Source organism: Primulina tabacum, chromosome 9, assembly GCF_025594145.1.
Source record: "Primulina tabacum isolate GXHZ01 chromosome 9, ASM2559414v2, whole genome shotgun sequence".
Taxonomy (NCBI): domain Eukaryota; kingdom Viridiplantae; phylum Streptophyta; class Magnoliopsida; order Lamiales; family Gesneriaceae; genus Primulina; species Primulina tabacum.
In genome coordinates this window covers 3,725,834-3,740,561 of record NC_134558.1, presented here as the reverse complement: position 1 = coordinate 3,740,561, position 14,728 = coordinate 3,725,834, and the positions used below count along the sequence as shown (strand labels likewise).

The window sequence follows — 14,728 nt, the reverse complement described above, 5'->3', positions numbered from 1 at the left end:
TCAATCCTATATATAACGACGATCATTTTTATCAAGAAACACATTATCTATCCAACGTTATTTTGAGCAAATCAAAGAACTACTTGTTATCTTCAAAGTTCAACATACGGAAAAGCAGCGCACTCGTTATAGCAATTATCAGATCTTCTGAGATCATATTGTGATGCTGTTTCGTTATCTCTTCCCAAGCTATACACTTTACTACATCTTCTTGAGAAGATTCTGTAATCTGAGAAATAGTCTTTTTCAGAACTTTGTTGTATTCGTTATACTGTGTTGTGAAACTAAGAGTTTTAGTAGGCTATGTGTAAGTCCTACTGAAGTGGGTTTGTACAAAAGTTGTACTGTAATAGCCAAAGTCTTTTAGTGATACCTTATGGAAACAGAAGAAGGGGAGACGTAGAAGATTTCATCTTCAAACTTCCAGAAACAACCACTGTTTACTGCCTGCTGTTTTATTGTTTTCAACCTCATACCATCAGATCGTTTCCACACTTATTATTGTGATCTGCCGCATATTTATTCGAACAAGATAAGCTATAATCTCTAATAGGATTCTAGCACCATTTTCAAAAACGTCCAACAAAGGAACAAGTTTATTCACCCCCCCCTCTAAGCTCTATATTGATCCTCAACAAGTAGTATCAGAGCAGATTTTTCTTGTTCTGAAAATTTACAACAGAAATGGCACACTTCAGCAAAGTCCCTATGTTCTCAAAAGAAGATTTTGATGATTGGAAGATCAGGATGAAAGCCCATCTTGCAGCTCAAGACGATGACATGTGGTTTGTCATCACAGATGGTTCGTTGAAAATTCTAAAGCCTAATACTGCTATTGATGTTATTGAAGGCGCACCACAAATGGTTGAAAAGCATAGAAGTGAATGGACAGGCGAGTACAAAAAGAAAGCAAATCTAGACAACGCTGCGAAGGATATTCTATACAAAACACTTGACAAAAACACCTTCAGCAAAATCAAGATGTGTCCTACAGCCAAAGAGATCTGGGAGAAATTTATCCAGATTTGTGAAGAAAATGAACAGACAAAAGAAAATAAGTTGTATGTTGCAATGCAAAAATTTGAAAATCTCAAGATGAAAGCTGGAGAAACTTTAAGCGAATTTGATGAACGTTTCAGCAGCTTGGTAAATGAGCTAGCAGATCTGGGAAAAGAACATGGCAATAGAGAGGTAGCACTCAAAGTGATGAGAGCTTTACCTAGAGAATGGAACGTTAAGACAATGGCGATGAGAGTCTCAAAAGATCTGAACAAGTTGGAGCTACATGACTTGTTTTCGGATTTGAAAGCTTATGAGTTTGAACTAGAAGTAAGAAGTGGAGAAGAGCCCTTGTCGAATCCACCTACCAAGGCTCTTGCAGCTACTGCTACTGTTACTGATGCATTTGTTTCAAATGTTTCATTTGCTGCTGCTATTGAAAGTACATCTGACAAGACTGCTGAACAAATCAGCAATGATGAAATGTCCATATTCGTGAAGAAATTTTCGAGATTCGTGAAAAAGAATCACCGAGCATACCAAAGCCCCAACCGGAACTTCAAGAAGGAATCATCACCTGGTGATATGGCATGCTTCAACTATGGAAAAATCGGACATTTTATTGCTTATTACCCGAAACCTAAGAAGAATAACCAGAAGAAGAAGGAGTACAAGCGGAATGATAAGAAGTCCATAAGAGACCGCAAAGCAATAACTGCTGAGGAAAGTAAATAAAAGTGGGTGGATTCTAGCTCTGAGTCTTCTGACTCAGATAGCCACTCCAGTGATAGTGATGAAGAAGAAGTCAAATGTCTCATGGCAAACACTGAATCAGCCTCGACATTTGGAGATGTATTTGATTTCGATTCTGATGAATTTACACGAAATGATTTGGTTAAATCACTGCATCACCTGGTAGAAGAGTACTCAAGACATTCTCAGTCATTCGAGGAAGTTAAAATTGAAAATCAAAACTTGAAAGATCAAATCAGTAAGTTTACTTGCTTGCAAGGAAACAGCTGCAGCGATCTGGAAGTTGAGATAAGTAAATTAAGAACTAAGAATGACAGAGTAAATGCAGATTACCAGATGATGAGGTCTGAGAATCAGAAGCTATCGGTTCTGGTGAATGCATGGAACAAGTCCTCTGTTTCATTAGAGAAGATACAAGAATTACAGAAGCAATCTGGAGACAGGAGTGGTCTTGGATTCAGTAATGATGAAAGCACTTCTGAAACAAGTACAAAGCTAAAAATGGATAGGAGTAAAGGCAAATATATTCACTTTGTTAAATCCAGTGTGGTACATGAACCAGTAGTACCAACTGTTCAAGTTGAAAGGTTTGTAGATCAGACGAACAGAAGTAAGCATCATGGTCTGGGTTATGTAGAACCTAAGAAAAGAGTCCATCAGAGTGCTGGATCCAATAGAGGATTCAACTCAGGAGGACAACCCTCTATGAAGGTTAGAAACTACCAGTACTATAACTACAGATCAGTTCAGAAAAGATACAGACCGGACGATAAAAACAGAAGGGAAGAACAACATCCTAAAATGCATTCTGTTAGAAATAACACACCCTCTGTTGCACACACCTTTGGGGATACCCGAAGTACAAGATCACCTAGAATTGTACAAATAAGGGTTCCTAAAGGACTGATAAGGTTTGGACCCAAATAGATTGGGTACCAGTTACTAAGACTTGTGCTTGCAAAAACATGAAAAGAAAGCCAAGATAAGCAGTTCTACATAATATCTGGACAGTGGATATTCCAGACATATGACTAGACAAAAGAGTCTACTTTCAGAAATAATGAGTTGTACCGGACCAAAGATAACTTTTGGAGACAACTCAAAAGGTAAAACTGTGGGTATGAGTAAGATTATCATGGTAATATCACTATAAATGATGTGCTATTGGTTGAAAATCTCTGTTAAAATTTAATCGGTATTAGTCAACTGTGTCATAATGGTTACTCAGTAGCTTTTCAGAAGCACACCCACACAGTTAAAGATGCCAATGAGTCTATAGTCTTAACCGGAAAAAGAGAAGACAACACCTACAAAGTATCATGGAACAAAGATCATGTTAATGTTCCTACATGTTTAGTTGCCATCCTTAGTGATAAACATTGGCTATGGCACAAGAGATTGAATCACCTTAACTTCAAGTCTATCAATAATCTCAAGAAGCAGAACATAGTTAATGGTTTACCTGATATTAATTTCGTTAAGAATCATGTATGTTCTGCATGTCAACTTAGCAAAAAAGTAAGATCTAGCTTCAAGACTAAAGGTAGTAAATCAACATCAAGATGTTTGGAATTATTGCATATGGACTTGTTTAGTCCAATCCCTATCATGAGCTTAGGGAGAATAAAATATATTCTTGTTGTTGTTGATGATTTTTATATATTTATTTGGGTAATATTTCTTGCTGGAAAAGATCAAACCAGTTGCCTCCTAATCAAGCTTCTGAAAAAGATTCAAAATGAAAAATCAGTTTCCGTCATTAAAATCTGAAGTGATCGGGGCACTGAATTTACTAACAAAATTCTTGAGTTATATTTGGATAAACAGGGTATTCATCATGAATATTCAGCTGCTAGAACGCCTCAACAAAATGGAGTAGCTGAAAGGAGAAACAGAACTCTTGAGGAAGCTGCCAGAACAATGCTAGCAGATGCAGACATCTCTCAGCGCTTCTGGGCAGAAGCAATTAACACATCGTGTTATACACAAAACAAAATCATGATCAACAAGAAGCATAATCAGACTCCATATGAGATATGGAAAGTGAGTAAGCCTAATGTATCATATTTTCATGTGTTTGGTTGCAGATGTTTTGTGCGTAATAATGGTAAAAATTATTTGTCTGCATTTGATTCAAAATCAGATGCTGGACTATTTCTTGGATATTCAGCAATAAGCAAAGCATATAAAATTTTCAATAATAGAACTCTTAATGTTGAAGAATCTAATTCATGTTGTTTTTGATGAAGATAGCAGTGCTCCTGGAATTTATAACATGTCAAATCTAAGTAACAGATTAGACAGAATTCATCTGGAACTGGATAGTGAAGATGATGCAGAACCAAGTGTCAAAGATTCTCAAAATCCAGAACCAGACATTCCTCTGGTAGAACCTGTTGCTCAGACACAGGATGTACCAGAACCAGCAGCTGACATTCAAGAACCTGCCACTGCTTTAGCTGAGCATGATCCAAATCCATTAAATCAGGGAAGAAATTCCTCTAAATCCTTTTGTTTGGAGAAAATCTCACCCTCCATATTTGGTTATTGGAAATCCAGCAGCTCTATTAAGAACCAGAAGGCAAATGATAAATGAATATATGCATGCTGCTTTTATTTCTCAGGATGAACCAAAGAAGATTGAAGAAGCTCTTCTGGATCCCAGTTGGATTGAAGCTATGGAAGAAGAGCTGAATCAATTTAAAAGAAATGAAGTGTGGTTTCTTGTACCTAGACAATCTCATCAAGCAGTTATTGGAACTCGGTGGGTATTTAGAAACAAGCTAAATGAAGAAGGTACTGCAGTTAGAAATAAAGCAAGACTGGTAGCTCAAGATTTTCAGTCAAGAATAAGGAATAGACTTTGATAAGACCTATGCACCAGTAGCAAGGCTTGAAGCAATCAGAATATTCTTAGCCTTTGTTGCTTTCAAGAACTTCAAAGTTTATCAGATGGATGTGAAAAGTGTCTTCCTAAATGGTCTACTGCAAGAATAAATCTACGTTGAACAACCCCCAGGTTTTATTGATAATTTCTTACCGCATCATGTTTTTAAATTACACAAAGCCTTGTATGGTCTGAAACAGGCACCTAGGTCTTGATATGACACTCTCTCACAATTCCTTGTAAATCATGATTTTACCATCGGCCAGTAGACAAAACTTTATTCACATTAGTTAAAAATAAGCACATTCTGTTAGTACATATTTATGTTGATGATATTATCTTTGAGTCAACTAACCCTAAATTGTGTGAAAAGTTTGCTAAGATAATGCGGGAACAATTCAAAACGAGCATGATGGGAGAATTGACATTCTTCCTAGGACTGCGGATTAAGCAAATCAATACAGGAATCTTCATAAATCAGGCTAAGTACACAAAGGAACTACTGAAAAAAGTTTGGCATGGAAACATGCTCTGCTGCTTCCACTCCAATGAGTTCATCCACTAAGCTTGACAAGGATGAAAATGGAATTTCAGTATAGGTAACTCAGTATCATGGTCTTATTGGCTCATTGTTATATCTTACTACCAGTAGACCTGATATTATGTTTGTTGTTTGTATTTGTGCGAGATTTCAGTCTAACCCTAAGCAATCGCATTATATTGCTGCTAAACGAATTCTGAAATATTTAAAGGGTACTCAAAATGTCGGCCTATGGTATCACAATGATTCTTCTTTCAATCTTATTGGATATTCAGATGCTGACTATGCAGGTTGCAAACTGGATAGAAAAAGTACCAGTGGTTTTTGTCAATTTCTTGGTGATAGGTTGATCTCCTGGTTTAGTAAAAAACAGACTTCCATAGCCACGTCTACTGCAGAAGTAGAATACCTTGCTGCTGGAATTTGCTGCTCTCAATTACTTTGGATGCAACAACTTAAGGACTATGGAGTTCAAGCCTCTGAATCACCTATATTATGTGACAATATCAGTGATATAGAAATTACACACATTCCAGCGTCTGGAATATGTCCCTACTGATCAACAAGCAGCAGATATCTTTACGAAATCTCTGCCTGAGAATAAGTTTTCTTCTTTTCGTAATATTCTTGGTTTAATTGATTTATCGTAACTACTGATTACTATCTTTTGTTTTCTTTATGCATTAAGTAAAAAAAACAGTAGATAACAAGAAGTATGACAAAATGAACCTTTTTCATTCATAAAATCATATGTGTTACAATAGATAAGCAGTTACAATTATTGATATCAGCAGTACTGAGATTTACAGCAGAAACCCTAACTAAGACCTGCTGGAATCACCCCACTCTCTATGCATGATCGTGGTTTGTGAACGGGATGATTCCGCAGCTTAGATCTAATCACATAGAATAATCTAACTGATTATTCAGATTACAGGTCAAGGAATTTCTTGCAATTCTTCATCTCTTGGAGAACGATGTCTTCAAACATCTTCTTAAGAGACGCCAAAAGTTGCCTTTGGAACTCCTCTGCTGCATCCGACTCAGGAGAAGATTCAGATGAATTACTTGCACTATCCATTTGTTAAGTGACTAAAATGATTTCATTTGTGTGTTTGCAGGTATTTATATTTATCCTCGAGGAAGTCGAAGAGTCAAGTGACTACTCACCTCCTGCACGAATATCAAGAGTCATCTGTCATTCCCTCGGATCTCGATTCTTCGCTTTTAATATTTGTTTATTTGCATTAATTTAGTGGGAATATTATTTTTATTGACTAATATTTTCGTGCCTTGTCAAAAACAGAAAGAGAGTTGTCTTTTCGATAAAACAATGTTTCTACTGGTTTTTATCAAGGTGCTGGATATATTTCAGTACTTTATGACTTCCAGTAGATATTATCATAAAACGACAAATCAACTTCTCATTTACTTTAGTAAACGCTTTGGACAGCCTGCCTTTTCATTGATTTTCAAAATTTTTAAAATCATTGGCTTACTAGACACTCACTGTTTAACTTTTCAAAAACTCAGCCGTAAACATATTGACACGTGTCCTTATTTTTACACTGACGGCTGTACATTTTGTATATTAACCACCTCTTCTCTCTCATTTCAACTTTTACTATTTCAGACTATTGCATACTAGCTACTGCTTTCTCTCACATTTCTCTACTACAGAATCTACTTCGAATCCATCTTATTTGCAGAAATGGCTGGAGCTTATACACTCAATGCTTACCTAGTCAACTTTGCATCAGTTATGACCATCAAGGATGTAAACCTTGTCAAGATATTCAAGGCCATTGAAAAATTTGGTCTCAGAAGATTTCTGGAAGCACCGCTATCATCTACAAGACTACCCTCTTGGATTTCTATGCTAAAGTGACCGTTGAGGATGGAAAGATCATTTACTCACAGGGAGATGCATCCATCACCATTGATGCTGCACTACTGGGGTCAACTTTCTTTCTTCCAATTTCAGGTAATTTTGAATGTTCGGTAGTTTCTAAAGAGGAGATGTCTTCTGCTCTTACCTCTTTCTCAGCTTCTGGAGAGGAACTCTCTCCCTCTTGCTTCAAGAAGCTTCTGAAGATGGAGTACCAAGTACTTGCCGATATTGTGGCAAATGCGCTTCTGCTCAAGGCTGGTACTTTTGATAGGCTGACCAAGGAAAAATTTCAAGTGATGATAGCGATCACTCTGAAGCTAAAATGGATTGGAGTCGTTTCCTGCTCAAAATCATGAAGGATATGATTTTAAGGAAAGGTACTGGGTTTGCTGTTCAGATCAGCAAAATGTTGAAGGATGCTGGTTTTCCACTGACTTCTGAACATGATGGTTCTTATGTCACAATGGCTGATGATGAAAACGTACTTGCTTTAAGGCCAAAGCCAACTGTGGCTGAATTTGTCGCCATCAAGAAGGAGATTGGCGATGCTCAAACTGAGGCTCAAGCACCTCAGAAGAAAATCAAGAGGAAGAGAGTAGTTGTCGTGACTGATTCAGATAAGACCATATCTGAAGAGTCTGCTACTCCAACCAAAGCCTCACTCCCAACCACCCCAAGCAAAAAGAAACCCAGAACCACCATTCGTATCAAGAAAACAGCAGACATTGCTGACCTTGATACTGTCCCGCTGAGACAAGTTTTTCCAGAAGTTACCTCATCAAAACCAGCAGCCACCTCTACTGCAACCACTTCAACTTCTTTTACGACTCTCAAACCCACATCTGGAGTCGTTTTTAGATAACCACTCGCAGGATCTTCTGCCTTTAGACCCGTGCTGCCTGCATCATCAGACAAAGGCAAGGGAAAACTCACTGAAGAACCACAAATTCATGGCGCCAAGTCATCTGTTCAAACTGCTATTGATCTTCACATGGACGAAATTGATAAATCTGCAGGTGAAGCTATTTTTTTCTTCGATGATTGGCTTAAGGTTAGAGTTTTCCACCCAATCACATATCTAAGAACACCAGGTGCCTAAGCAAAAATGGTGAAGAATGAAAATAAGGTCTTTTCTTCAGCTAAGACCAAAAATGTGATTGAAGCTATCAACAGAAGGATTTACATTCTTGATCAGCTAAAATGTCAGAAGCTTGATTCAGTTTTGAAGACTTTAAAGTCAAACTTTGATTCTGTGAATCCTACTGCTGTCCAAGACCAGTGTGTGATTCAAATTTTGACTGATCGACTAAGATTGATGAACGAGAAACTTCTTGCTCAAGAACAGGCTTTTGCGTAGCCTTTGCAGTACCAAGTAAGTCTTGTCCCAGACATTCTTCGGATTAAGCCAGTTGAGGAAAGGACCACAGCCCCTTCAGAAGCTAAGGTTTCCAGTACTCCTGCATCTCCGACATTACTTACTAAATCTTCACCACTCATCTCTGTTCATGAGTTGGCCTCAGTTGATGAAGTAATTCAATCAATTGTTCTCTCTGCTACTGCACCAGAAGCAGCTCAGGCTGTTGATATAGTACATTCAGAAGCTCAACCAGCAGATCAACCAATGGAAGAATCAGATGCTGATCCATCCCAATCACTGCCAAATTTGGAGAAATTTTCTGTTGAACACCAAGAAGAAATGGAAGCTCTTTTGAATGATCCATCTGAATCTATTCCCGCTGTTGAGCCACTGGAAGCCACTGAAGCTGCCCAACCAGAAGAGAGTGCAGCTCTTGAACAAACTATTGTTGCTGAAGGAACTTCTGCATAACCGTCTATTGCTCCATCTGCTGCTCCACCAGAAACTGTCACTTCTACTGCTTTGATTATCCCTCTTACTGATTCACCTGCTCGCATCACTCATCTTGCAGAGATCAGACAGCATATGCTAGAAAGATCTCCATCCCCAGAAGACCAGTTTGATCTTGAATTTCAAATAGATATTCTGCAAAGAACTCTGAACAATCTTTCAGAGATATTTAAACAGATGTTTTTTGAACATGCTGGTGAAGTTAGTGCCACCAAATTCTTCCGTGACCACATCTGTAAATAGGTCACTCGCACGGCAGAATCGTTGGTCAAGCTGCATGTTGAAACCAGTGTATTCCGGCAAACTGTTCTCTCAAGCCAAGGTAACATCTTGATCGGTCAAACTGATATTATTAAAAATGTCTCTGATTATGATTCGTCGATTCGCTCAGTCTCCAACAAAGTTGAAGCTATGGATTCGAAACTTGAACTTATTGATAACAAGATTGAGTCCCAATCTCAGTCTATTCAAGCTCTTAATGAACGAGTTTCGAATCAAGCACCATATCTGGAGATGCTGAATCATGGAATTATCACCCTTACTGGCCGAGTGGATGACTTACTCAATCGAATTTAGGAAAACGATGCCAAAAAGGGGGAAGCAGAAGGCAGATCTGGAGACGGCAGACATCATGTAGAATCTTCCTTTAGAAATCAAGATCCTCAGGATGAGGAAACAATGTTCAGGGATATTGGCACTGATGATTAAACTCTTTTAAACTCTTTTGTTTATTTACTTATCAAAAGTATCTTATTATAATTGTTATCTGATTTATTTCATAACTGTTGTTCTTCATCGTTACTAACATCTAGGTTTTGGCATCACCACAAAGGGAGAAATTGTTAGACTTAATTTAATTGTGGTGATGAGAGTCAAAACCAGTAGGCCGTGATAGCTAAATCAGAAGACAGTATAATAAGCAGAAGTTGTCGTATCGCTTAAATAGAAGCAGTACTTTTCGAGTACTTAACGCTTAGAAAAGCAGAATAAGAACTTAGAAAAACAGAAGCAGAACTTAGCTTAAACAAGAAGAACTTAACGTCTTTTGTTTGATAGTTACAAGTCTTAAATGTTATCGTTACTTTACCTAGTACTAGTATTAATTGCACAATTAATGTTGTACGAAGACATTTAACGCTCCTTACTAGTTTTGGTATGAAACAAAGACTGATTATTCGGTAGCTTTCTGCAGGACCCTTTTTAGGTTTTAAAGTTGATTCTACTCAGAAGTCATTTTGTTTATAGACATTGGATTCAAAGCTTTCTATATATATAGAGGGATCAATCCTATATAGAACGACGATCATTTTTATCAAGAAACACATTATCTATCCAACGTTATTTTGAGCAAATCAAAGAACTACTCGTTATCTTCAAAGCTCAACATACGGAAAATCAGCGCACTCGTTATAGCAATTGTCAAATCTTCTGAGATCATATTGTGCTGCTGTTTCATTATCTCTTCACAAGCTATACATTTTATTACATCTTGTTGAGAAGAGTCTGTAATCTGAGAAAGAGTCTTTTTCAGAACTTTGTTGTATTCGTTATACTGTGTTGTGAAACTAAGAGTTTCAGTATGCTAAGGGTAAGTCTTGTGAAGTGGGTGTGTACAAAAGATGTACTGTAATAGCCAAAGTCTTTTAGTGATACCTTATGGAAACAGAAGAAGGGGAGACCGTAGAAGATTTCATCTTCGAACTTCCAGAAACATCCAATGTCTACTGCCTACTTTTTTATTATTTTCACCCTTATACCATCAGATCGTTTCCGCACTTATTATTGTGATCTGCTGGATATTTATTCGAACAAGATAAGATATAATTTCTAACATGATTCTAGCACCCTTTGCAAAAACGTCCAACAAATGAACGAATTTATTCACTCTCCCCCTCTAAACTCTATATCGATACCCAACATCATCCAAATTATGTTGAATTCAAGCTATTAACTTCATATTAGGTTTGTCAAAATAAGTTAGTCTGTCAAATTAACCTGTCAAGTCCCATCAAATAATGGGTTGTGACGAGTTTCGGGATGGACAGGCCAGTCCCATTGATATGAATCTAGTCAGCCACTATCCGTTCCAAGAACCAATCCCGAGAGGACGATTGAAGATGTTGAATGTTGCCCTTCATTCAACCAATGAAAGCTTAGAAATACTGTTCACACGAATCGGATTTACTGTTCATCGCCATCAGAATTACTGTTCACGGTACTGTTCATCCGATTTACTGTACATCGTATCGGATTTACTGTTCATAGCCATAGGAAATACTGTTCATCGCAATCGGAATTACTGTTCACGGTATTGTTCATCATAATTCTACTGTAGCGTCGTACTGTTCACCCGGAAAAAAAGGTACAATATGCTTGATAGTCAATTTCAGTCATTGTTGGTAGAATTTGGGAAAACAATGGAGGAAGAATTTAAACATTTGCGTGAAAGGTATGGACGAGTGGATGAGAATGGAAGGATGAGTAAAGAGGAGAGAAGCACGGCGACACCAGCGAGGAGTTCAAAACGTGGATATCAAGGTACATCGCAATTCTCACATAATTGTATTTCTGATATTCGATGTTTGTGGTGTCTAGAAGTAGGACATGATTTTCATCATTGTCCAAATGAGGATGTGAAGGTAGTGGATTCCACTTCCAACCTTGAAGCCAAACTTGTGGATGATTTGAATGTTGAGGTTGATACTCCAATTGTGTCTCATGCGAGTATGGAGTGTTGTGGTGTGGAGGGTGAGTTGTTAGATGATGTGCAAGTTGTTTCTTTTGCTCAACTGTCTACGAATGTAATATGTATTGATGAATCAATTTGTTATGAGTTGAGAGAAAAAGAAAATGGGATGGCCGAAAAAAAGAGTGATAAAAAAGGCGGGATGGCCATCGATGAACAAAAAGAGTTGTGTGAAAAATAGGCCAAACAAACAAAAAAAAAATTATATGTATGGCCCGAAAGAGTGAGGATGAACGACTCTTTATTTTGAATAAACCAATTCATGTACATCTGAGAAAAGTTGGTTTATTTTATTTTAATGAAATAGCCGATTCGATCCCGAGCATTGTTAAACTCTACTTGCAGGATTGTGGAAAAGACATGAAATGTATTGATCTCCTTAGCTATCAAGAAAGACAAGATTTGAGGACAAATCTTTTTGAAGAAAGGGAGTTTGATATGAATCTAGTCAGCCACTATGCGTTCCAAGAACCAATCCCGAGAGGATGATTGAAGATGTTGAATGTTGCCCTTCATTCAACCAATGAAAGCTTAGAAATAAGGCTCGAGGGGTTCGGGTTGCATCGCCATCAAGTAGAGGATGAATTGGAAGCTTGCACTTTAGCGCGTGGCGGGAAGTTTGAGCCGCCAGAAGACTATTTTCTTAACCTAGTTTCCTTAGTTTAATTAAATTCTAAATTAATTATTGATTTGTTATATTTAAATATGCAATTTTCTATATTTAGGGTTTCGTTCCCTATATTTAAGCTAGAATACCATGTAAATAATAAAACTTTTGTTCATTATTGATTTAATATCAAATTTGTGAGATTTTCTCTCAAATACACTTCGGTGTTTTCAAAATCGAACTTTCAAATGTGGATTCTTTTGTCGTTCGTCTATCGATTTTCACGAGGGTTGCCAAGGTCGGGTTCTTTGGAGGTTCTCTTGAACGCGATTGTTTCTATCGTTGATTAATTGTTGCTAGACCGCGTGATCTAGAGGCGATTATCACATCTATCAATTACTTGTTTCAAAGATCGGGGCAAATCAAAGATCTCGTGGGCGGGATCGCATCACACATCCTTCCACATAGTGGATTTTGAATGGGTAATTCCATCTAGCCGTTTCGACAAGTCTAGCTCATAATATTTGGTTCAATTATGACTAGTCGTTAATCGTGTTGCGGGATAAACAAATGACAATAGGCCCAAACTTAGAAGCTGAGGTCATGGCATAGGTCATCGGTCAGCCACCATGGATGTCTCAAATCATTTAATTCGAACTGTTGACCCGATAAGTCATTCTCTACTTTTAAGCTCTAAATTACAGTCTAAAAAAACAGCTATTTTTTAATCTATAAAAGTTAAAAATATATTATTATTTTAAAATTTTGGCTTTTGAGAATAATGGCGTTTTTGTTATTATTTGTTCGAGAGTTTAAGAATAATTTTGATTGGAGTTATAAACATTTAACTATAAATTCTGAAAATATAATTAATAAACAATAATAAGCTTATCCACTCTAAAAAAATTGATTGAACCCGTGACAAATTGTAATTTATGAATAGTTTTTTTCAGCCTTCATGTGTCTATGCGTTGGAAAATATTACATATAAAATGTATTTGAAATGATAAAATTATCTCTATATTTTATTTGAAAACTTTTTCAAAAATATGTTTAAAATAATTTTGTAATTTTAAATATATTTTCTGACCGGTAACTTTTATCATACATCTGTATGTTGAAAATCTCCTTTTTTTATTTGACTTGACAAGTCAAATTTCCCTATAAGAATGGGCTCCCAACCAGAGCAAAGTAGTACACATCTGTAATATTCGTGATGGCAGAAGTGAAGCTCCTTGGTTCTTGGCGCAGCCCATATAGCAGGAGAGTGGAATGGGCGCTGAAACTGAAAGGAGTAGAATATGAATTCATAGAAGAAGATGTAAGCAACAAGTCCCCTCTACTTCTTCAATCCAATCCAGTCCACAAAAAGATTCCTGTTCTGCTACATAATGGCAAGCCAATCGCCGAGTCATTGGTGATCCTTGAATACATCGATGAAACTTGGGAAAATGGCCCGCCCATCTTGCCGAAAAGTCCTTATGACAGAGCCGTGGCGCGTTTCTGGGCTAGATTCTTGGATGAGAAGGTACTGATTTTCTTCTACAAGTTTCGTGAAGCAGAGTTTTCATTTGTTCTGATCATTTATTCAAAGTTTCTAAGGATTCATTATGACTGTTTAATTTCTTTTTCTTTCCCCAGTGCTTGCCAGCATTTAGGACGGCTTGTTTGGTTTCAGGGGAGGAGCAAGTGAAAGCCAAGGAAGAAGCAGAGGAATCGCTTAAAGTTCTTGACAATGAACTAAAAGGCAAGAAATTCTTCGGGGGAGATGGCATTGGATTTGTCGATATTGTTGGCAATTTCATCGCCTACTGGTCTGTGATTATTCAGGAATTGGTGGGAACCGAATTCATAACCAAAGAGAAGTTTCCGAATTTGTGTGCATGGATTGACGAGTACGTCAACTCGAGCTTTGTTAAGGAACATCTGCCTGATCGGGAGAAATTGGCCGATAGTTTACGGGCTCGGTTTCAAAAGAAAAAGTGAGAGACATGTGTTTGTTGTATTTGCTATGGAGTGCGATGAACTAGCAAGCTAGATTTGTTGTGGGATGTGAGCCTTGAGTTTATCGTGTGTTTTGTATTCTGGTACTTTTTTCTAAACTTGAATAATAAATGGTTTTATATAATTTATTTATATTTAGATATATATTTTAATTTTATGTAATAAAAATCTACTACCGTTGCGCTTTTTTTTTTTTTTTTTACGCACGGACTAAATTTCCAAGCTAACGTAATAGCATGCAAATCATATTGTTTGTACAATATTTTGAGTAGTGCTGGTGCCATGTACAAAGATGCACTAATTTGTGCAAAAACTGATAAAAATCTAACTTCTAAAAACGCGATAATTGTAGATACTAAATTTGACCGTCCGTTATGATCTCCTATATAAATATGACATCATAAAAAAAAACTATATAAAAACTACTGAAATT

At 37.1% G+C, this 14,728-nt stretch overlaps 1 protein-coding gene across 1 annotated transcript; it reads left to right on the top strand.

Annotated features, from left to right (window-relative positions):
- The first annotated feature begins 13,474 nt into the window (after positions 1-13,474).
- On the top strand, positions 13,475-14,419 carry LOC142556827 (putative glutathione S-transferase). Its single transcript, XM_075668330.1, has 2 exons — positions 13,475-13,819; positions 13,933-14,419. The coding sequence occupies exons 1-2, from the start codon at positions 13,508-13,510 to the stop codon at positions 14,275-14,277; spliced, it is 657 nt and encodes a 218-aa protein (XP_075524445.1). The 5' UTR covers positions 13,475-13,507; the 3' UTR covers positions 14,278-14,419.
- Positions 14,420-14,728: the final 309 nt, after the last annotated feature.

Bases quoted from the DNA above. Each gene is read 5' to 3' on its own strand.
- LOC142556827 (XM_075668330.1), top strand. From the start codon at position 13,508: ATGGCAGAAGTGAAGCTCCTTGGTTCTTGGCGCAGCCCATATAGCAGG. The intron at 13,820-13,932 runs GTACTGATTTTC...TTCTTTCCCCAG, and splicing joins CTAGATTCTTGGATGAGAAG to TGCTTGCCAGCATTTAGGAC.